Source organism: Podarcis pityusensis (genome assembly GCF_964106645.2).
Source record: "Podarcis pityusensis genome assembly, chromosome: 6".
In the NCBI taxonomy this organism is placed as follows: domain Eukaryota; kingdom Metazoa; phylum Chordata; class Lepidosauria; order Squamata; family Lacertidae; genus Podarcis; species Podarcis pityusensis.
Window position 1 is genome coordinate 20,909,780 of NC_138030.1, and position 24,856 is coordinate 20,934,635.

At 43.8% G+C, this 24,856-nt stretch overlaps 1 protein-coding gene across 4 annotated transcripts in view; it reads right to left on the reverse strand.

Moving 5' to 3' along the window:
• Positions 1–352: 352 nt before the first annotated feature.
• EYA2 (EYA transcriptional coactivator and phosphatase 2) overlaps positions 353–24,856 on the reverse strand; it is a 133,512-nt gene continuing 109,008 nt past the window's right edge. For all 4 annotated transcript variants that reach the window (XM_081011283.1, XM_081011282.1, XM_081011281.1 and 1 more), the window contains exons 10-16: positions 24,244–24,333; positions 14,398–14,456; positions 13,393–13,553; positions 8,533–8,647; positions 7,868–7,989; positions 5,067–5,167; positions 353–1,201 (exon numbers count right to left, since the gene is read on the reverse strand). In XM_081011283.1, coding sequence (XP_080867409.1) covers positions 1,121–1,201; positions 5,067–5,167; positions 7,868–7,989; positions 8,533–8,647; positions 13,393–13,553; positions 14,398–14,456; positions 24,244–24,333 — 729 coding nt within the window. In that variant the 3' untranslated portion in view covers positions 353–1,120. The remainder of the gene's footprint in view (positions 1,202–5,066; positions 5,168–7,867; positions 7,990–8,532; positions 8,648–13,392; positions 13,554–14,397; positions 14,457–24,243; positions 24,334–24,856) is intronic.

A 24,856-nucleotide genomic window follows, 5' to 3' on the forward strand; every position in this document is an offset into this window, starting at 1 on the left:
CATAGTGTGAGTGGTGAATATGCAAGAGGTCTCTCAAATTTAATCATCTCCGCAAAATCCATGAATGCACAGGAGCCATCTCTGGATATGGACCTTAATGCCTCCTGGCTTTGTGTTGGCGTTTAAGCAGCCGTCAGCAGGGGACTATGAAGCAAAACTTTGCGGCAGGGATGGAGAACCTGTAGCCCTCTGGATGTTGCTGTACTACAACTCCCCTCACCATGGGCTGTGCTGGCTGGGACTGATGGGAGTTGGAGTGCCACAGGACCAACGCCCCTGCTTTACAAGATCCAGATAAGCAGGAAGCGAGGCAATGAGCTCAATCTACGTCAGTAAGCAATCACGTTAGCCCTAAAATTGTAAACATAGTTTTATTGCCATTCACTCATCACAAGGTAACTCTTTCTCCTGACCATGCGAAAACAAGATGGCAGCCTACAGAGACATGGGTGCAGCCCAAATGCCACAGTTTCCAAAAACTAGCTATAGTTTTTACACCAAGAGTCCCACATGTGCTCATTTCAAATGGACATGATAATGATTGTTCCCCACAGTTAACCTTGGAGAAGAGAGCTATTAAATTAGAATGGGCCAAGTCCATCCAACTCAGCAGATACAAACATAGGTACTGAGCTTAATATCAGAGTAATAGGATTAGTTCATAAATTAAAAAAATACCAAAAAAATCATCTGTTTCAATCTTTCCCCTCCCCACCTCAGAAACTCCTCTGAATTGATAAAACTGTCCAGCAAATATGCCTAGAAACTCCATGTCACGTCTTCCCACCCTATTCCCATTTATTAAAAGCAAGAAAGAAGAAGGGGGGAAAAAACCCTAATGAATTAAACCAGGACTGATCTTCCTGCATGCCTGGAAGTAATTTACATGGCAAATGTCCCACTTCAGTTTTAAGCATCCAGTTATTAAGGTCATTTAAAGGTTTCTTTTCCATCCAAAAAAAGAAAGAAAAGAGGAACTTGGTTACGCTGTGCTCCTGGTGCAGATTCTCTTTAAAAGACTTTCATACAAAAGAGCTCCACCCCAAGAGAAAATGCCAGGAAAATAGATCTGTGTCTTCGGGAGTGATGGCGAAGCCCACCGTGGAGACTTCTGGGTCTGCTACAAGTATTCCAGCTCCAGTGCGTGTCGCAGAGCCTCAAGGTCGGCGTGGCAGGAGATCCTCCAGAAAGGCATGTTGTGCTAGGAGGAGATGTTTTAAAACAGGAAAAGGGTCATAAGACATTCCCTGAATCATCACCCAAACAGTGGTAATTGAGTAATGTGACCCGTTTCATTTACATAGAATCTAAAAAAGACATGGATAATCATTGTATGCGGGTGGGACAGTGATCAAAAGAGAGACAACCGTTACTCATCAGCCTCAGCCAGCAGGCTGATACCTAAGGATGATGGGAGTTGTAGTCCACAACATCTAAGGGGCCACATTTTCCTCATCCTTGATATACAACTGGCTTGCTCTATAGTTTACATCTCATTTATAACATTTATATTCCACCTTTCATCCAAGGATCTCAAGGCACCATTATTATTATTATTGTTATTATTATTATTATTATTATTATTATTATTATTATTACTACTACTATTACTGCTGCTACTACTACTACTACTACTACTACTACTACCATAGGCATAGCCAGGATTTTTGTTGGGAGGGGGGAAGGAATTTGTTAGGAGGGGCAGGAATTTGGGGGGGAGGCAGAAACAATGTGACTGGTCAGTTACATTTTTCTATTGTTTTACTATGCCCATGATTTATACCCCACCCATTTGGCTGGGTTTCCCCAGCCACTCTGGGAGGCTTCCAACACATATAAACACATAAGAATACATCAAACATTAAAAACATTCCAATACAGGGCAGCCTTCAGATGTCTTCTAAAAGTTGTGTAGTTCTTTATCTCCTTGACATCTCATGGGAGGGTGTTCCACAGGGAGGGCGCCACTGCCAAGAAGGCCCTGTGCCTGGTTCCCTGTAACTTCACTTCTTGCAGGGAGGGAACTGCCAAAAGGCCTTTGGTTCTCCCCTCTCTCCATTTTACTCTCACAACAACCCTGTGAGGTAGGTTAGGCTGAGAGACTGTGATTAGTCAAGGTCACCCAGTGAGGTTTATGGCTGAGTGGAGATTTGTGCCCTGGTCTCTCAGGTCCTAACAGATGGCTTTTGTTCATACCTGTCTGCAGTGCATTTGACATCTTTTCACCCCACCTTAAAAAAACGGTGCAGGAGCCAAGCTGGAGTCCTTTGATGTAGAATAATGCATTGAATGTGCATACCAACTTTCGTTTTGGTATTTCAGACTTCAAGGCAAAAATCTCATTGTGGTATTATTGTGGGTCTTATTTTTAAATCTGAGTGGACTATATGAAATATATATGTAAAAGGTGTGAGTGCTATTCATATCTCCATTATGCAGAGATTTACTCTCTCCCACTGTTAAAATGCAACTCAGTCTGCTGCTGAGTAATTATTATCAACCACCCATTTCAAGTAATCTGCTATTTCCCCCATTTCACCAACAGATGAATAATCACTGCCTTAGAAATATCTAGGAATTATCTGAAGAGTACAGTGGCTGTGCTCAGATTGGAAACCAGGCCTGCCAGATCTAAATCCAACTTCATACACATGATTATAACTGATTTATCACCGTTTTCTTCCCTACTCAAGACACCCAGTAAAGGTGTCACAACTGAGAAATCGGGTGGTTTCATGAACCATCCGAAATTTGGATTTGGGACTGGGGAGAGGTGTGCTGAAATCCTTGCTTAGCTTTCTGGATGGACAAATTATTCTCCCCTAGTCTAGCCTACCTTATAGGGATGCTGGGAGGATAAAACGGAATGATGATTCCACATATGGTGATCAAACTTGGGAGGACTGGTGGAATACGTGTGTGATGAAGGTAATGTAAAAACATATTATTGGCACAAAAAATGGAAACAAGAAGAATTACCAATGAAAGAAGAGTGGCAAATGAAATTAATGGACTACCGTATTTTTCGCTCTATAGGACGCACCCGATCATAGGACGCACCTTGTTTTAGAGGGGGAGAACAAGAGAAAAAAAATCTCCCCCTCTCTGCGCAGCGCCCCTTCAGCTTAGCGGCAGGAGAAACGGTGCCCCTTCCATTTTTCCTCCTGCTTTGCTGAAGGGGCGCTGCACAGCTCTCCCTCTCTGTGCAGTGCCAGGAGAGCGAGAGGGGTTGGTTTGCACCGACCCCCTCGCTCTCCAGGCTTCAGAGAAAGGCACCTGAAGCCTCCAGAGCGCAGTGGGAACGCTCCCACTGCGCTTCGGAGGCTTTGCGTTGCTATCGCTCAAGCCATGGAGCCTGCATTCGCTCCATAAGATGCGCACAAATTTCCCCTTAGTTTTTGGAGGGGGAAAAGTGCGTCTTATAGACTGAAAAATATGGTATGCAGAACTAGACAAATTGACAGGAAGGATTCGAAACCTGCGGGACCAGAGATTCTTAGAGGACTGGAGTAAATATTTGAATTATCTGAAAAGCAATTGTAATAAACAGATTACGCTAGTGGGATTGCAAGAAGTTTTATGAGGAGGATTCTGCCAAATATTGCAAGGAAGATTATGAAGAGAATATCAGTTAAGGATAATTAAAAGTAATAGAGAAATTAAGAAATGCAGATTAAGTGATAAAGAATGGAAAATCTTCAGAGGTAGTTGACGGAAGTCTAAAATATTGTATAACATAAGAAGTTATGTTAAATGACTGTTGGAAATGATAGGTTAAAAAATTAATAAAAATGTATTTTTTTTAAAAAAGAAAGTAATGTAAAAACAAATCCGAAGTCAGCCGCCTGCCCTTGAAGAAGAAAATGCCACTACTTCCACCTCATTCATTCCTCCTTTGCTTTCCCCACATGGCTCTGCTTCCATTTAAATGATCTGTTTTTCTTTCTCTGAAGAGATGAGATGTTGGCAGCGCAGCCACGCCTGCTGCTCAGCTCCCATCCATTCATCACTCGTCCCGACAGGTGAAGAGAAATGACCCACTCAGGCCGAGAGATATCATCAGGACTGCCCTCCCCATGGGTTTATAGAGCTCAGGTGTGTAGTCACCCTTGCTAATGATCATCATCAATCAGAGGCCCTGACAGCTCCGGGCAAAGAATGTGCGCCCATTAAGGGGGAAGAGGCTTAAAGCAGGAGACACCAGCAAAGGGGGCCCCCTCTTCTTGCGGCACAGTTTGTAAAAGGTATTGCTTAACCCCACTGTCAGGGAGCCGGTGGCCTTTGATGCACCTCCGTGCACTGACCCTGTTACCTTTGAAGTTCGCGGGAGCCCTGTCTGAAGCTTCGCGCTATTATTATGACTTCTTCACTTTCTTCCTAATGCATTTCTGGCGTTAACTTTTAACTCCTGGAGAACCAACATGTTTGCTGGGCAGCTGCTCAGCTTAAATCAGCCCAACAGAAGAAGTGCATGCACACAGGGGAAAAGAGAGGTGTACAGCCTAATGAGGCAAAGAGTAGCTTTCTGCAGTGTGTGGGTGTATGGGTTTTCATTTGGAAAACAGCGCTGGGGGAAAGAGATGGGGGGCCTTAGGTCTGTGGTAAGAACAGATACCTTCCACGCAGCAGAAAGTGCCAAGTTCAATTCTCGACACCTCCAAGTTGGGCTGTGAAAGACCCTGTCTGAAATCCCAGAGACCCCCTGCCATAGATCAATGGACGCACTAGCAAAGCAACTTTGTGTGCTCCACCCCACACACAGCAGAAATGAGGAACAGCAGATCTCGACGCACTCACTGACTCGCTCTTACTCCTTATTTATGTACCTAACCAACAGTTGTTAATCAAGAGCAGTTTCTGTAGCAAGTGGGAAACTGTTGGAAATTCCTCAACGGCTGAGGAGGATGGAGAGAGGATTTACAGTAGGAAATTGCTCACAGTGCTTTATGAACTTTCAGGCCAGGTAAAAAATAATGAGCTAATTTCTGTCCATGATTCAGGTAAAAGGTGAGAATGCTTTCTGAGCTATTCTTTTAAAAGTGGGGTTGCGAACCTGAAAACCGTACCTTTTTCGCCCCCTGTTCCTCTTCAACACCATCTCCTATTACGATGTACACAGCTTTCCGTCCAAACCTCTGCATTATCCTTTCGAAACAGCTCTCTTTCCCTGCATAACAAAAACAAGTCATTATTTTTTCTGGGCAAAGGTGATAAAGGAACTGAGAGTCATTTGTTCTTTGTACGAGGGTTTAGGGGCGCATTCATCTAGCCCAGGGGTGGGGAACTTCAGGCTCCCCTGGCCTGTCTCTCTGTTTTTTGTTTTTTTTAAAAATAATATTTATTAAAAGTTTCAGGATTACAGAAAAAAAAGAAAAAATAGAAAACAACACTACAATACATAAAAAAAGAAGAAAAACAAAACATAAAAACCAATACAACAATACAACAAAAAGAAAAAAAACACACGCAAATCCCATATTGCATATCTTTAACTTCCATTTGCTGGTTTCATTGACCTCCTCACACCTCCCTTTTCGTATTCTAGTTTAATTAGTTATTTCAGCAAATTCTTTCCATCTTTCTCAATTTTTATTAAATAATTTATCTTAACAATTTAACCTATTAATTAACTCAGCAAATCCTTTCCATCTTTCACTATATTCTGTCATTCAATTTACCTTAATTTATTTTAACCTTATCTTACCATTAAATACCTTAAAACTTAAAACTTAATACTTATTTATACATAACTCCTTATATCATTTCTATTAAAGCCAAATAGTTTCATTCCAACATTTATCCTGATACTCATTAATTTTACACTAATTCTCAAAATAAATTTTTAAGAACTTTCTTCCAATCTTCATCCAACGTCTCTTCTTCCTGGTCTCGGGTTATGTCAGTCCTTACTGTCCATTCCGTCCAGTCCATCAACCTGGCAATCTTATGTCCGACGCTCTTAAGTCTCTTCCATGTCCCTTCTGCAGATCTTCTTCTTCTTGTTTATACCTGCACTTTTCCTTGTCTTTTGTTAGTCTCTTTCTTAATTTCTTTCCTTTCTCGTTGAGGAGTAGGTCTCTGGGAGGTTCCAGCCCAAAGTTATCTCCATCTCCCTTCATCAAACCAGCCCATTCCCCACAGTCCCACTCCCCACAGTCATCAATGTAGTCCAAAGAATATTTAAGAGCATATTTCAAAGTCCCTCCGAAGTTAAGAACCTCCTCAGCTCCAGACTCCCCCTGGCCCACCCCAACTTCAATCTTCAAAAACAGCGGCTTATGCTCCTGCAGGGCCTCGGATCTCTCCATTTGTATTATTTGAGGTGCAACCGCAACCTCCTCCATTATCTTCTGCACTTGCACTTGCCCAATCAATACAGGTTCCTGAGTTGGTCCCTGAATGGTTTCTGTATCAGTATTCCCTGTTTGTCCACAGTTATTGACCACAACAGTCATCAAATCCGTTTTCTCATTCATCAAATCCATCTTCTCATGCATCTGTTCCAACAAAGCACTTGTCTTGCATAAAGCAAGCACCAAAACTTCCTCCCAGCACATTTTATCCAAGGTCAAAGGGACTGGTCCCACGATCTTAATCTCACAGCTGTCTAGTCCTCAAGTAGACTGCAGCAACAATTTAACAAGCTCCCTCTAGAGGAGACAATTTCTATTTGTATCCATCTTTTTAAGGCAAGTCCAACAAAGGAAAATTACTTTCATTTTTCAGATATTTTGTTTCTTTAGAATGCAAAAGGCAACATTGGAATCAGTTTATTTCTCTTTTTTAGCTATCTGTCAAAGTGTTCCATTCACAGTAAATGAACATCTCCAACAATTTCTGTCTCTGACACCCCGTTCCCAGATTTGAGACGGTGGAAACTTGTCTTTCTTTACTCCCTCTCCCTCCTGCAGGCTTAAACAAAGTCCCCCCCCCCTTTTCTCCTGCTTCCAAGGGGGTTTTAGTGGTTATAAATGAAGGAAATTTAGACTTTTATAAACGACTTTCCAGGCTTTAGCTTACAAGGTTTTTGCTTCAGTCTATATACAAAAAGCGGAAGGCGGACTTCCTGTTTTGAACCTTCCCGCTTCGGTGCCAAATTAGGATATTTCTTGATCCAATTTTCCGTTTCTACTCACGGGTACTTGTTTTAAATCCAATTGTCGACAGGAAAAAGTCAGCGCTCTCCGGCAATGGCTATGCGGCTTCACTCCGTGAAAGTAGCAATCAGTTCGCAGCACCGCGCCGCTCACCCCACTTCACTCCGGACCCCCGAAATGGGGTTCCCTGTGAGTAGGGGAGGTGCTCCTGGTGCCCTGCCGAACCCCACGTTCCCAGGCTTCCTCCGCCTGGGATTTCTAGCGGGCCCCCACCTTCGCCGCGGCGGGAAGACCCAGTTTCCACGGAGCCAGTTCCTCCGGTTGGAGGAACTCCGCCATTCGCCGATGGCGCTAACCTGGAAGTCCTCCCCTGGCCTGTCTCTCTGACCCTTGAAAGTCTCCCTGGGCCACACTCAAGGGCTTTTGCTCGGCGGGCACACTTTATGCTGGTCTGGATGGAGGAGAGAGAGGATTGTGTGCAGAAACTAGCCCTGCCTGGCCAGCCCCTGCCTTTGAGAACCTCCAGGGGTAAAGTCCAGCCACTGTGTTAGCAGCACCGAAGTGACCCCACAAGCCTGGACAGTGTGTATGGAGGTCATGGACTGCCCAGACAACCAGACCCCCACTCTTGGCACCATACTGAATTCCACTCATGGGGTTTATATCCACACTATTCATACTCACAGCAGACCCACTGATATTAGTGGACACAAGCAACTTAGGCCCATTAAATCAACAGGTCAACCCTGGATGCAACCAATTGTTCTTACCTGTCTTTGTTGCACTATAAATATTTTCAATTGGGAAGACAGTGCCTAGTCCATAAAGCAGGACTTTTGCAAGGGCTGGTATGAGCTGGGTTGTAGTCACCAAAACATTTACACAGTTGGGCCTGCAAGACAAAAAGCAGCGACAGAATTAAAGTCAATGGGGACCCCTCCCTTTCCACCCTCCCCCCAAGAGATCTTTGCTTTTCTGCTCTATTAGGCTAAACTGGAAGCAGGATATAAGGTTTGCCAGCAACGAGTCCCTTGAAATCAGTGATTAACACAGTCAGCAGTGGCTAGACTCTTAAAACGTTTTTCTCCCTCCATAATTTATTATAACTCAAAACTAGCCTGAAAGAGGAGTACGTCACAAGTAATCACACACTGGGGATATAAATGGTGTAAAACTCCAATAGCATTTACACTGCACCCCCCTTGGGCAGCTGACTCCCTTTATTGCTTTCCTGCTTTCTGCACAAAACTATTATATCTGGGAGCCAGGATTGTTCTGGTTTTAGATCTAGTTCCCCATCACATGTCCAGATGTGGCCCCCCACAAATTTGGCCAAAGGTGTCCTATAAATAAACGTGCCTCGGTTTGTTTGGAGAACACAAGAGGAAAGTAAAACTTCTTGCAGCCTGGAGACGACTCCTTAAGCCGTTCTTACCGGGAATGTATCAAATCCAGAGCTTTCAAAGCATGTGTTAGCCAGAGATCAGTCAGCGCTTCCAGTTCTGCTCTTAACTGCAGCCAGGTTTCCCTCTTAGGAGCTCCTATTAAACCTGTGGATAGAGAAAGCAGCGTTTGTAGCTGGTTCCAATGGGAAGGCGCGGAATAGCTTGCACATGGCTTTTGCAAAGCCATAGAATCATTGAGTTGGAATGAGCCAGAAATCCAACTAGTACAACCTGATGCCCAAAAGGCAGGGCCATCCATCCACCAGCCGCCTACAGCCCCCCCCCACCTGCGCAGTTGATAATCACCATGCGCCAAAGAGCTGGGAGCGAAACTGTATTGCTTGCAATGAAATGAAGCAGCACATTGCTGGTTGGTTTTCCTTCCTTTTTTTTTTTTTAAATGATATTTATTAAGATTTTCAAAAATACAGAAAGTAAAAATTAAAATACATTCAAAGCCTTATTTTCATACACCCACTTTCCGGGACTCCCCCCTTCCCCCACCCCTACCATATTCCTCTTTCATATTGTTGGCTCCACAAGCTCTCAGTTCTAATTGAAACTTAATTTGTTTAGACCATTATTCGAATTTAAAATTTATACACTCCTCATCAATACCCTTAATAAAAAGACAAAAATTCTCTCCCCAGGGCCCACCCCATTTTCATTCCACAATTTCCCTTTTTTTAATGATAAGGACACCCCACACAATAGAAATATAAGAAATAAGAAATAAAAAGTATAATAGATGAGAAAAAGCTCATTCAGAAAAAAAAAAAAGTTGACAAGCCTTTGGATTTTAGTTCTCCCCCCCCCCCCTGTCCCCGGTTTAATTTCCCCCTAACCACCAAACCATGTTATCTGCCTGGAACTCTTAAAGTCCATAAATCGCCTATTTCCCCCAACTCCTTGCTGGCTTTTTCTTTTTATAATTATTTTTTAAAACATTTAACTTCAAATCTTTAATAAAACTCTTTAATAAAACTCCCCCCATTGTTCTTTCCAAGTTGTAGTCCAGTTTCCTCTTGTTCCGCTGCTGAAACGTTCTAATTCAGAAGCTTAATAACTCTGCAGGGATTATTATTATTCAGGAACAAAAACTTGCGTTCAGTCCCTTCCTTTCTTCAATAGAAAATTCTATTGTCTCCTTTAGCTGAACACCCTGTAGACAAAATATTATTTCCGTTTTGCAGCTTTCCCAGAAGATAACCAGTCCTGTAAAATTCCAATGGTATTTTTCCACTTACGACCATCTTTGTAATGTCCCAAAACTCCTCTAGGGGGATTGTTGTAACTTTGTTTTCTCTAGTCCAAAAGTTCGATTGTTATCCATGTTTTCGCCATTTTGTATCTAAATTTTAGCGAGTTATAGCAAATTGTAACAAATTTAACCAGCAAAGTTCTCATAATAAAATCCTCTCTGCTTTCCGACTTTGACAGCTACTTTGACAGCTGTCAAAATCTCCGACTCTTTTCACCAGGCTCTCTCTTCAATCACCCCAGTTCCCAGGGGGGGGGGTTACGTTTCTTCTCCCTCAATTCTTCCTCCAGCACAGTTCTTATAGTTCCCCATCGTGGAATTCTTAGTTTTAATCAGCAATACACATCTTTTTGGACCTTGGTTTCCCCGTCCTTGTTTTGGAAGGTTTACAGTAGGGGGGGGGACTGACTTCCTTTTTGGATCCCCCCCCGCTCGTGTCCAATCCGAAAAAAAAAAAATTCTTTTTTTTCTCCTTTTGAACCCAGTTTCCAAATTACTCACGGGTTGTTGTTAAGAAGTCCGAATTTTCAATGGAAGAAGTCAGCGCTCTCCGCCGGATGGCATGCGGCTGCGCTCGGCAGGGATAGCAGAGGACTCAAAGCACCACGCTTCTCCCCGGCACCCGATCCGTAGCCTTTAAAAAGGCTCCTTCACGAGTCGGGAGGGCGCTAGCGGTGCCAGCCGAGTCTCCATGTCCACGGCCTCCGTGGCCGTGGTTTTTAAGGGTCCCCGCATCGCCGGTGCGGTAGGACCCAGCCCCTGCCGAGCAGGCTCCCTCCGGAGCTCGGAGGGAGTCCGCCATTCGGCGATGGCGCCAACCCGGAAGTCGGTTGGTTTTCCTTCCTAAGCCACTTGTGGTAGAGCTTTCCTCCCCACATCCCATCCCACCCCCAGCAGGCCCCAAGTCTCAGTGCTGCAGCCTCACACAGTTTCTCCTTTGAGTGGCTATAGCAGCCTTTGCCAACCGGATGCCCCCCAAGTCCTTTCAGTAGCTGTGCTGGCTAGGGCTGATGGGGAGTTGGAGTGCAGCTGTTTGGCCAAGGATGCGCTACAGCCTCACCCAGTCCTGAACAGCCCTCCTGTTCTTCCGACTGCACAGAGCCAGCTTCAGTTTCTCTGGGGTGTCCTCAGGCAAGACTCCCTCAGTGGGCTACCTTAAATGGGAGCATCGAATTTAAGTGCTTTGGTTTTTAAAATTTAAATAGCACCTTGCTGGGGCTTCATTAAATGGCTTTTCCCCTTCCGACAGCTTCGGTGGGGCAGGGATTTCATGTGAAATTGCAGCATGGGAAATCTACCCACAAATTACAGTCCTGATAATGATCACCGCCCCCCCCCCCGCTTGTACCTGCAATTTAAAGATTTAAAAACTAGACACGTTCATTGCATCCGTGCAATTAGTGTCATGCCTCATTTGACCTGTGATGCTCAAATTGTGTGCATGTTTCCCCTGAGTTCTCTTCTCCTACCCCTCTCTGCACATGCACACTTTCTTTACGGTTGTGGGATACTGCATTCTGAATCAGAGGTTCACAGCGAGGGGCTTCTCTCTTTCCCTATGAGCTATTTCCCTTATCGCCCTCGCCCTGTCCAAGCTGCTTGACACTTGCAGGGGGAAAGATGCAGGTGCTGGTATGTTTTCTCCTGCAGGAGGCCAAGCAACATTGGAATTTCGGTAAAAAAAGTAATCCTTGGGGAAAGAGGTAGGAGCCTTTGGCTAACTCACTTCCCTACACACATCGGGCAGAACATTCATACAACTGAGCACCATGTGTAGTTAGAGGCTTATGTTGCCTCGGAGCAGTCTTGGAAAAAGTTGTGTTGATGAAGTCAAAACTGGCCCAGAGAGGGTTTGGATTTTTATTGTTATTTTTTTTTTACATTTATCAGCTGTTAAATGTTTTATGTGTGCCTTTAAAAACATATTCAGCAGAACATGCACCATGAACTTAAACAATAACCATTAAAGGTGCAGGCCATTTCCTGCAGATTAGTGACTGTCTGAAAGGAGCCAATGGTCTGAGCTGAAGCAGACAGCTAGATAAGCCCAACCAGTTATTATTTCTTCAATCCCCCTGAAAAGCTGCGTGCCAAGGTCATTATTCTGGATAATAATGGCAGACAATGCACGTTTAAAATACCTGGAGGAGCAATTGCCGTTTCTCCCTCCCTTCTTTCCAACCCCTTCCTGCCTTTTTGGAGTTAGTTCTAGCTATGTGACGGATGTGAAGATGCAATGCTGAGCAGGTTCTACTATGAACGATGCTGGGGCTGCACTGTGGGGCTCCACAATGTTTTGTAATGGAATTGTGAAGGAGAATGGCAGGCTTTCTGGTGAAGCTCCCCCACTCCTCTGCCCAACCTGAACTTACTGGGTAGGCCTGGCCTCAGCACCTTGGCTACAGATCATAAGAGTTGGAAGGGACCCTGAAGAACATCTAGCCCAAATAACTAAAATGCATGAATATGCAGCTATCGAACCTGCAACCTTGGTGCTATCAGCACCACGCTCTAATGGACTGAGCTAACCTGAAGTCGTTAGGCAGTTTTTGGAGCCCCAGCACCCCAGGAGAGTTTCTATTAACCACATTTAATATTATATTAGCCTGATTAACAAGGTGATTTCCCTAACTTCAAGTGTTAGCCTGGGTCCATGACAGTGGGCTGCTGCTGAGGCAGATAACTGCTTTTCTGTATGAATTGAAAAACACCAATGACTAAAAGCAGTATAATGAAAACATTCCCCACTAGCAGATTCCTCTCTGGAGCTGCTCCGCGAAGATCCCAAGCAAGTTGGTGCTGATGGAGGAAGGGAATACATCTGTGTGTGCATGTCTGTGTATGAGTGTGAAAACCCAAGACCAGTTCTCTAAGATCTTAAGTAGAAGTCTTTCCTAGAACTCACACTCACAGAATCATAGATCATAGAATTGTAGCATTGGAAGAGACCACCAGGGTCATCTAGTACAACCCTCTGCAATGCAGAAATCTTTTGCCCAACGTGGGGCTTCAACTCATGACTCTGAGATTAAGAGTCTCATGCTCTATCAACTGAGATATCTCAAGAATTCAGGCCCATAAACTGCAGGTCAGTGAAAGTAGCTCACTGGCCAACTTAAACCAGGCAATGTGGACCTAGCAATAGTATTTCTCCACCTTCAACATATAATAAAAGCAGGACTGGGAGTGGGGTCAAGAGCAATAACGACCCCAGTATTTTGCTCCAATGACAAGGCTACCCTTATAAGATCCAGCCATCGTGTAACCCAGCTGCCCCCAACCTGCTGCCCTTCAAATGCTGTTGGACTACAAACCCCATCAGCCTCAGCCAGCATGTCCAATGGTGGGATCCATAGTACAAAACATCTGGAAGGTACCAGGTCAGGGGAAGGTTGCCGTGATCTCTCACCAAATTTGTTTGGAGAACTGGAAAATAAACAACGTCCCCCCCACTTGTTTTTGGTACTTCCCCTTCTCTAAATTGCAAAATATGCAAGCCGTTCTCTGCCTCTGCTCTGAAGAACAGGAAGGCAAGAGTCTTAACAAGGATGCAAAGGAGCCTTCCCTGATGGGTTGGGGAGACACTTACCGCCGACATTGTTTTTGTAGGTGTTGTAAAGTTCTTTCACCCGTCGGTAGCGGAATGCTAATTTCCTCATCCAATCAACTCCCCCATGAACTCCTGAGCCCAGACAAAGATTTGCTCCAGCGGTTGAACTGTGAAAGCCATCTGCTGAGAAATTATATGTGCTGTGGCAAAGGAAGGAGGAGAGGGGGAAGGAGTGAAATTATAACCTACGCTTCCCATTAGGACGGATAAACTAGACAAGAGGAAGACATGCTCCAGACTTCTGGCTAAACCAGAGTCAGTGGACGATGAAAAGAAAGTGTCCTTCTCTATTTGCCCTGTAATTTTGTCCTCTCTGCCTATGGTATAGATATCAGTTGATGTACACAGGCTCACTGAAAAGGGTCATCTATTGACTCAAACTCTCAGCTGGTTACCATATGCTTTTATCAACATGCTGATGAAATGAAACATAAGATAAAGGCAATGAACGGTCCAACTGGAAGTCGGCCTTTGCAAGTCCCCACAGGATTAAGGGTGTCTGAGCAAGCAGTTTGTGAAAGCAGGGAATAACTGCACTGCAGTTCTGAGGCTACTGCATATATGGTCCTAAATCAGATTTAAAGCAACTTGGCTTTTTGGTGGCCCCATCAATGGGTTGGCCCCAATGACAAATATTCCCTATATTCCCTTTGTCCAATGGGAACGTGGCCCCCAATGGTGAAGGAATGGGATCACAAGCATATGGTTTGATTGTTGGAAAATTAATTTGAAGATAAGAGATGCACCCCTTTGTCAAGTGTCAGGTGCATTTAACTCTCCTCTGAAGCTTCTGGTACTGGATAACTGCCTGAAAATACAATAATGAGACAATTGCACTCTCCCCATAGAGCAGAAAAACTGGTCAGATCAAAGAAAAAATGGCTAAATCAAACAGCCTACAGTATATGTCACTGGCTATTCTCCAAGTATCCAGAAATAGCTGGGGGACTAGTTACATTGCATGCTGCAACACAGTCGCCTTACCTTAAATCTTGCCCATTGTCGTCTGATGACACATCATCTATGTGTATCTGGTCACAATCCTGAAAACCATTTCCAAAAACAATCAGCCAGGAAATGAGTATTGCTTTGTAAAAACAACAATGGAGAGATTTCGTGCAACAGAAACCATGCTGAGGAAAGATTCCCCCAACAATTTCTAGTCAATTATAGTAATCACATTACAAGCAACATTTCAGTCAGATACCACATTCCCAGAACACGAGTTATATGCGGTTAAACACAGCAATTCTCACAGACAATAAGGTCACTCATACAACTCGGTTACCCACCTAAGGGTAAATTGTTTCCTATTCATTCCAGGCAGTGTTGAAACATGCAAAGAAACATCATTGTCTTTCAGGAGGACAGCATCATTAATTGTTTCTATGCCTAAACCTACAAACTTCCTTCTTTAGTGAGAACAAGGTCACAAGGAAAAGGAGACCAACACCAACATATATATCTCGTTCCAATAATGATATTGTTGCATGTGTCTCACTTCCGAACGTGGTGAGAAGTTTCAGGGGGAATGTTACCTGGACTTGGCTTACTCAGCATAAGAAAACACAGGAGGGCAGTGTACACAACATACATTTTAAAGCACACACCCCCAATAGCAACTGTAGTATGTTAAGAGATCCAGGAATGGTAGCTTTGTGAGAGGGGTAAACCACAGCTGCCAGGACTGTTGACGTGAATGTGCTTTAAATGTATGATATATACACAGCAAAGGTCTGTGGCATTTTTATAGCATTTGCTTTCCTTAAAGGTAAAGGTAAAGGTACCCCTGACTGTTAGGTCCAGTCGCGGACGGCTCTGGTGTTGTACGTTCATCTCGCTCTATAGGCTGAGGGAGCTGGCGTTTGTCCGCAGACAGCTTCCGGGTCATGTGGCCAGCATGACTAAGCCGTTTCTGGTGAACCAGAGCAGCGCACGGAAACAACAATTTCCTTACAAAAATATACCGTATTTTTCGCTCCATAAGACACACCTTTTCCCTCTTAAAAAATAAGGGGAAATGTCTGTGCGTCTTATGGAGTGGTAATTGAAAGCAAACAGCAGGCACTTCTACAAGGCAGCTGATCTGCTACTCCACACTAGATGATGATGATAATGATGATGATTTATTGAATTATATACTACCCTATACCCAAAGGTCTCAGGGCGGTTCACAGAACAAAATCAGAATATAAGACCACAAAATATATAATCAAAATAAAAACAACAACCCAATAGCCCCCATCCCCCCAAAAAAACACACATTTTAAAAGGGCACAGGATGTCTCAAATCAACCAAAGGCGTGGTTAAAAAGGAATGTTTTTTCCTAGCACCTAAAGGCAAAAGTTTGCCAGGCAAACCTCCCTGGGGAGAGAATTCCACAGATGGGGAGCCACTGCAGAGAAGGCGTGTTCTCATGTTGCCACCCTCCGGACCTCTTGAGCAGGAGGCACACGAAGGAGGGCCTCAGAAGATGACCTCAGGGTCCTGGTAGGTTCATATGGATAGATCTGGGGCCTTGCAATGCACATGCAATGAACAGCCTTCAGCAAACAAGTGCACACTCTATATCCCGCCTTCTTAGCTTTTGTGCCATTTTTCCCAATCTCTGGTGGCTATTATGTTCAAAACAATCAAGCAAACTCCATCTCCTAACCTACTGATAAAGAACCACTAATTCATCAGTGTTGTTGCACTCAGGTTCTGCTTTGGGCTTCCTACAGACATGTGGTTCACCACTATGGGAACAGGATGCTGGACTAGATGGGCCACTGGTTGGATCCAGCTGGTTCTTATGTTCTTATCACCGAGCTGTTAGTTAGCAACCTGCCTAAGAGAGGAATGCTCAGCCACAATAATTTTTACACCACCAAACAAATGTGCTGATATGTCATTCATAGCATTGGCTGTTGTATATCAATGACTGGAAGAAGAAGAAAAACAGGGTAGTGATTATAAGTGCAGAACTTGAGGATGACGGTTATTCCGTGCTAATTAGCAGAGTTCAGCACCTTCGAACTGTGTCAATACAGAAAATCTTAAGGAACCAGGAACAGTTGCCTGCCAAGAACTCTTAGGGGATGATCATTTCTACTTGCTGAGCACAGAGGAAATTGTGACAGGAAAACACTACAGCTATCAACCTTATTATTTGTGCATGCCTATAAAGTTATACAAAAACTTTGGAGGAGAAAAGCAACCAAAGCCCATCTTGGTAGATAACGGACTTGGAGTTCAGCCACTGTGAAATATGCACTCTAAAACCTTATCTTCCAAGTTCTTTATTGTCTGAGTGGAGGAGGCCTCAACCTCAAAAACTTTAACTATGTTATTTTAATGGTTTCTTTATTTGGTTTGACATTCCAAATTCCTAAAGAGTCAGGAAGCTTCCTTCCGTGACCCTCGCAGGGCAGAAACAAAAAAATCATGCTGCAGTGAGTGTACATGCAAATCAGAAAGTTGCTTCCGCTGCCCCCCCTTACCCCGCCCCCAAACTATCACATTGACTTGGTATTTTCACAGAGTTGCAAAAGCTTCAAGGGAGGAAGACTTTTACTGAGTAACATTTAATGAGTAGGGTGGGTGATGGCAAAACTACACACTATGCTAACTGCATTTAAGGTGATCAGTTTTTAAGTAAAAACACTGATAAGCATTTGGAGCAGAGCAGGTGAAGAAATATTAACTTTTCTTGATGGACATAGCCCTGTGAAGCTGTTGCTTGCATCAGGAAGGAAGCTCATTGAGTTGTAGAGTTGGAAGGGTCACCCAACGGTCATCTAGTCAACCCCCATGCCAGAGTTGGGCCTAACGTAAAGGATCCAACGGTCCAGCATAGTTACAGGTGAGCGAAGAGATTATGGCTATATTGCTACCTCCAGGATCAGAGGCAACACGCTTCTAAATCTCAGGTGCTAGGGATCATGAGCGCAAGAGGGCCATTTCCCTTATGTCCAACTTGTGGACTTCGCAGAGACATTTGATTGGCTGCTGTGGGAGACATGACTCTGCACTAGATAGGCCTTTGGTGTGATCCAGTAGGGCTCTTTGTATGCTGTTCTGTTTTGGAAAGACAGATCAGGATCTGAGGGGCCAAAGGCAAGGGCACAGAAGAAGGCCAAAGGCAGAGTCCAGAGAAGACAATGAGATGGGCAGGGCAAGATGGGTGAGGTGAAGCCAGGGGCGGAGGAAGGGGTGTGTGGTGGGTGGGATACTGCAGCCTACGCAGCACCCCTCATACCCAGAGGTTGGCCATGGTTGCCACAAAAACCCAGCGCACTGCCTTATTGAGGCTCCTGATTGAGACCTGTCCCAACCCCAGGCCCCTTATACAATACAAACATGGGATTCAACCCATGCATCTACAGGTGTGTTTCTTTAAGCTTCCTTGACGTTCCTTAAAAACCCAAGGACCATCACAGCAGAGACACAGATCCTGCTTTCGCTGGCTTGTGTGCGTTACAAGCCAGACTTTTGCTGAAGGCGAATCTGATATGCCAATTCCATGCTGATAGTAATATCTATAGTTCCTTCCTTCCTTAGTCACTTTTCAGGCTGCATTTTAAGTGAGGGCTGACTCTACAAACATGGCCCGAGAAAACAAAATTAAAAGCACATTTCTGCTGGCACACTCGCATGCCTTTCCAAAATGATAAAAACATTCTCAGCCGTGCATGCGGATTGTGAAAAGCCACGCTGGAATAATATTGTCGCTGCCCACTCAACTTGAGTTGCACTGCGCAGCGCAATTATGTCAAGGGAAAGGCATTTGTAGGGGGGGAATCTGCTTTTCTCATTTGTGAATGAATTGTTCTGTATGCTAAAGTTTGACAACAGTAGCGATCACATTTCTGACTTAATAAAATACCATGACACTTAGTGAGACACTACCTCATAGTCCGTTGCCGACCGACACTATCATGTTACTGGGTAAAACACAGCAAAGCTGGACAAGGCAAGAATGTAGACCATATTTTACTACAGTACTTGGTTACCAGACTAATTTTTCATTCTTGCAGATTTTGCTTTTGAGACCTTGGTGAGCAACGAGGAGGATGTGAACATCTGGGTGGCTCAACATGAGGCTCCAGTTTGGCTTGAATAAAGTTTGGTAATGAGGACATTTCCAAGACCAGGCTCCACATCTGTTGGCTTTAACTGATACGCTGAGATCTCATAGGGATCTGTGATTGCTGTGCCTCTTACAGGCCATGTGGGTAATTAAAATAAACCACAAGCACTACTTGTAGTCTCCAAGAGCAATTGCTATGGTGCTGTAATGTTTAGATCATCTCTCTCTGGTGATCAAATGCGAATCGGTATCTATAAATAAGCCAACAGGAGATGGCAGGCTCGCAAGGGAAATTCTGGATTTTATGGGCTCCAGAAGTTAGAAGATAGGATTGTGATTTTGTAAGTTGTCAAAAAAAGAAGAAGCCAAAATTCTTGTATTCTGCCCCTTAGGACTTATGCTTGCAAATGACACTGGTTTCATTCCTAGTATTGTGATTTTCTAGCAAGTATGGAATTTAAATGCATACACACCCACACCCACACACCCACACCCTGATACTACAGACATTTGGAAATAGAAATAAAAGTAATTTACAAAGTTACTTTGGTGCTCTGATTAAAATGTGTATGTTCCTCGTTCAAATACAGTTTCTTATTTCTTTTCTAGACATCTCAGCCTTAGACAGAATTACTGTTTCCTCCCCCCTCAAAAGCCCATATCTTACAATATGAACATTGGTAGGCTCTCCTATAAATATGATTTCACTGTCCAAGTAAACTTTACTCTAATAGATCAACATGTTTATGTGCTTGAGAATTTGGGCTGCTAATTTAAAGCATTGCTTTGGATATGCAGTTCTTTAAACGCTTCTCCAACAGGGCAAACAGACTTAAGTTTCAGAATGCCCAGTTGATATAATTCCATGAACATGGATGTTAAAAGTGCCAATACAATTGCACAAACAGGAGCAAAGCACATCAAAGCATCCACAATGTGTTCAGGGATTACATCACACTCGGTAGAACTTCCCACTTTCCATAGGAATGGAAAAACAAGAGGTTAGCTTGGACCAGGGACTAACGTGAACAAAATTTACACCTCCCTGACCCTTATGGTCTCGCCACTCCTCCAGCCTCATGAACGCATCTTATTTACATGCTAACCTACAAATGAGCCTGCTGGACCAATTCACTTTTGGGTTATCTAGTCTTGCTTACCTCCTCATATACCACTTGATGGTGCTACAACATACTGCAACTCTGGCAGATCAAACAGGGCACAGTTCCCTCTGCTTGTTTTTCTACATCCCTCTCTTTCACTGACTCTCTGTCCCTGCATTTCTTTAGGCCAGGTAGACTAGATGACAAAGATGCAGTCCTGGAATTGTCTTTTCACACAGAAGCTACAAACTTGACTGCATCTGTGGCAGAGGAGGGGCTGCTCAAACCTTTCTCTATTATCTGTTTTTCTCCTTGGGTCCAAGTCCTTCTCCCAGGGACATTTGTTCCTGCACAGGATGCATATTTATTTCCTTTAAGCAGAGAAAAAGCACCAGGAAGGAGCAGTATTGTTCAAGAAAAAGTGGCTCCATACTTGCCCACTCAACTGTTCTGTTCTGTGCAACTGGAACTTTTACAAGTGCCACTTAATGTTTGTTCTGCGCTAGCAAGGAACCGATCCTTTAGTGTAGCAGCACCTACACTCTAATACTAGCCAGGTGTGTCTGTTTTTGCTGTTACTGGTGCCTTCTAAAAACTGCTTTGTTCAGGAAAGCCTACCCAGAAGACATGCCATTTTACAACGTGTATTTGTTATTAAAACTGTAGATATTTTGATAATTGCGCCTATTTTTATTTTATTGGCATTGTCTTCTGAACATTTTATATCATTTCATGTTAAATGCTTAAAGGGACCCCTGACCATTAGGTCCAGTCGCAGACGATTCTGGGGTTGCAGCACTCAACTCGCTTTACTGGTCGAGGGAGCCGGCGTACAGCTTTCGGGTCAAGTGGCCAGCATGACTAAGCCGCTTCTGGCGAACCAGAGCAGTGCACGGAAACGCCGTTTATCTTCCTGCCAGAGTGGTACCTATTTATCTACTTGAAGTTTGATGTGCTTTCGAACTGCTAGGTTGGCAGGAGCAGCGACCGAGCAACGGGAGCTCACCCCGTCGCGGGGATTCGAACCGCCGACCTTCTGATCGGCAAGTTCTAGGCTCTGTGGTTTAACCCACAGCGACACCCGCATCCCTGGTTAAATGCTTAAGAGCGCTGTTTCTCTAAAAGTGGACTTGGGGACTTTGGACCACTTTCGAGCCTGGTCCAGTGCCTCCTGGCTTGCCTGTTGCTCCCATTAGCTCCACCCTTTGACTGGCCCAGTCAATGCCAGCACCAGCAATTCCTACATGCCTAGTGAAGACAGAGATGTTCAAGAGTGGAGGAGGGAAAGGTAAGGGCCAGGGGTGATTTTCAAGGACATTAGAAATTGATTATGAGTACAAGCAAAAACAAAATCTCAAAGCAGGAATGGAAAGGGGATAAGAGAAGAATGTTATTAGATGAAGAAAATGTAGGAGTCCAAGGAAGGAGGGATGTGAGTGAACTGCTGAATGGAGTGGCTGGGGAGAACAGGTACAAGTTGACAACAATGGGCCAGGATCTTTCACAACGATTTAGGGGGATAACTCTCTTCTTCTGTGCAAAATCAGTATGGATGACTGATAGAAGGCCCATTCAGTTGGAATGAAGCTGCTATTTAGCATCGTATGGGAGCTTCCCTCAGCAAAAAGGAAGCTTTCCCCCACTCCTCTGAACAAGCTACATTTTCCAGGGTTCTCGGGGGGACGCTATGACTGTTAAAGTGGTATAATGGTTCTTCAAAGGTATAGATGACTTGCTTTCTGAAACTCCATGGCAAGAGTAGCTGTGATCTCTCTTCGATTTACAAGCATTTTGTCTTCCAACATAGCACTGCTTTGGACGTACCAAACTCCACCCAGCACGAGAAATTCTCTCAGTGAGCAAGCAGGGGGACTGACTCAAAGAGTTAAGGGGGGAAAGGGGCTTGTGAGTCGGTTACTTTCTCCGTCCCCTGTCTGCCTCACCTTCCCTGAGAATTTTTCAGTGTGAAGTACCATCATGTGCTCTGGGGAGCAAATGGCAATGTTGAATACACAAATCAGTAGCACTCCTTCAGCATTTATATATATATAACTTTGCACAACTGCCACCTTTGACACTCTCAAAAATCAGACTCCAATTCTTATAACACAGGGTTTGCTCAGACAAATAACCATTCCATCATGAGAAGAGAGAGTTGTGGTTTGGTTTTTTTCTATTCTAGCCTCCTAGAGCCAGTGCTGTGTTGTCTAAGGACATCTCAGCCACAAACTAATGCAAACTGCTCCGTCTAGCTGGCTAAACTAAGCATATTTTTAGCATTGCAATTGCTGGTTTGCCATGGGGCAATACACACTTTCCTTAGACAGGGTCCATTCTGTAATCAAATTGCAAACAGAATTTGGATCCTTGCACCAAACAGATTTCAAGCTTTTGGTTTGCTTGAAGTATACTTAAAAAGACAAATCCTTAAAAAACAGCCTTAAAAAGATGAAGGCTGTAACTGCTAAGATCTCAGACTGCAATCCTATACACATTTACCTGAGAGCAAGTCCCAATGAACTCAGTAGGACTTACTGTAGACAGTCAGTCCCAAATGCCTTCCAGAATCCCAAGGGCATCATTTGCCCTCCCACATTTTTATAAAGTAGGACATAGTATTGTCCCGTTTTCTGCAAGGTGACACCGGACCCATTTACTCAGATCAATAATGTTTACATAATTTATGCCATTCACATGCTGTTACTTAAATTTATGCAATTCACATGGCTTTGGTTCTTTGGGTTGTAGAATTCTTGCTTTTTGAACTGCAGCAGGCCAAGAAACCCCAAATTACTGTTCTCTTATGTGGGATGGGAAGTAAAGAGGTACAAATGTTCAGGTGGTTAGGTAGAAGTTTTCCCTCCCTGTCTCATGGCACTAAAAATCAAGGTCATCCAGTACAACTGATTGGCAGCAGATTTGGGGCAGACAATAAGAAGTATACCTTCACACGGCATGCAGTTAATTTGCGGAACTCGATGCCACAAGACGTGGTAATGTCCTCTAGCTTATGAAGTCTATCAATGGCTGTGGCCTCCAGGTTCAGAGTCAATACGCCACTGAATCCTACTTGGTGGGAGCAGCCATGGGAGAGAGTTATTGCCTTCATGTCTCGCTTGCAGGCTTCCCAGAGGCATGTGATTGGCCACTGTGGAAAAAGGGATCCTGAGATGGATGGACCAATGGTCTGATCCACCAGGGCTTTACTTCTGCCCTCCCTGCTTGCAATGGTGTGTCTTCTAATATGAAACCAGCCCTTGCTTGCCTCGTGGTGAGGAATTGACAGCACATATGCTAATTCTCAGATGCTTTTGGGTGGTCTGTAGCTTCTTGTTAGAATCACAAGAGGCCCAGATTTCTGGCTGCAGCATTGCAAAAGTTATGGCAACGTGGGATCATGAAACAAGAAGGCCCAGTAGATGGTGGTTTCCATGATCTGGTGATGCCTAGTCCCTTTTCATTCCTCCTGACGGACGAGTGGTTTTTCATAATTGGGTCTAGCCATTATTGAACAAGTATATCTCAGAGGCAAGTGCCACATGCTCATGAGACACGGCTTCTCTTTCACCACAGCATGTATGAAAACAAGAACCGCATGCAGCTGAGATGAATGCATTAGCTGCAGCTCATGATGTGCTTCCAGGTGGTCCCCACTCAGTAGAAATCTATGGGTCTCAAATGGGCAAAACTTTGTAGAAAACAGAGAACAAAAAAGATTGGCTTCTTTTCTGAATGAGCAAAAAGTGATGGCGGCTGTTCAGAAGGAGTTAGGCTGACACTTCTTTAATGCTTTCCCCCTTTTACTTTCATCCCTAATAAATAAGACTGCCAGCAGAGCCTGTTTTATTTATTATTGTCAGTGCTTTTTTATGGGGGGAGAGGGACGCAGGGGTACGGATACCCCTAAACATTTGGTGAATCTAAGTTTGGCTTCATTGAGGGGCAGTATTTCAATATGGGTAGGAAAATGAGAGTATGTCTAAACATATTTTTTTTAGAAAGAAAGCACTGATTATTGTCATACACTGCTCAGCTATTTCAGATGCTGTGATAATGATGAAGATGATGGGGAGGGAGGGGAAAATAGTAGGGGGTACTGATCAGCATCTATTTAGCTCTTGCTATGTGGGCTCAAAGCTAGTTTGATACATGGCCCTTGGCTCTGCAGGTAATTTAGCTTCACCAATTTATTAATGTTATGCTGATGATGATTTGGGTTTCCCTGCTGCAACTTGAGTGTTGCTTTTGTATTATTGGGTCTTGATCACATATTTCCCTCCCAAACTAACTAACAAATAACCAATAAAACAGCAAGCCCCAGGAGGCACAGGTAGCAAAGGCTTCATTCCTGAAATTTAGCAATACAGACACACAAAATTGTGACCATAACCCTCCTTTCACTGCCGAATAACCAGGGAGGAAAATGTAAAGAAGACAGATTCAAATACTCTCAAAATATAATTTTACCTGCAATTATGTGCAATCCTATACAGACTTACCCAGGAGTTAAGTTCTACTGAACTCACTAGGGCTTACGTCTGAGTAGACCTGAACAGGACTGCACTGTAACAAAACTTTGGTTATAGAAGGACAAATATTTCCAAAAAGGGTAGATAAATAAAGGACGTATAAATTGAAATGAAACCAATACCTACCTCGAGGTCATTAAAAAACAGGTGCGTATCTGCAAGGTTGAAGATCATTTCTTCCATCATAAGGCCTATCCGGACGGATGTGGTGGTGTCCTGTTAGAAAGGAAAAGCTGTCAACCATTTTAATATCTTTGGATTTTGGGATTAAATTTTGAGAAAACATATGAAACTGAAACTATTCACTGGGAAAAACAAACAAAAAAGTAAGAACTTGCACCAGAATTAGGATATATAATGCTATTCCCTCCTCTGTTCCTGTCTATCTTAACTTTATATATATAAGGATACCCCTACATCTCTCTCTCTCTCCTATAAACCATGGCAGCACAATACAGATTTCTATAAGCCTTGCCCTAATTTTTTGCAGATTTCTGTGGAGGCATGTAATTGAATGGTGAAGTTAATCAAACAAATCTGTCTGGGAGAACCTACAAAGCAAAATGCACAGACAAGAGTGTACCGGTATTTCTGTCAACCTTTGCGGCAAATAGTGTTGACAACGGTTGGTGTATATACGCATGAACCTAAATTATTATACATTCTTGATGTAGCTGTTAATTAAAGAAGAATGGCTGCGGTTCCAGCCACATGGGTAACTTATGGGGGGCTGCATTGA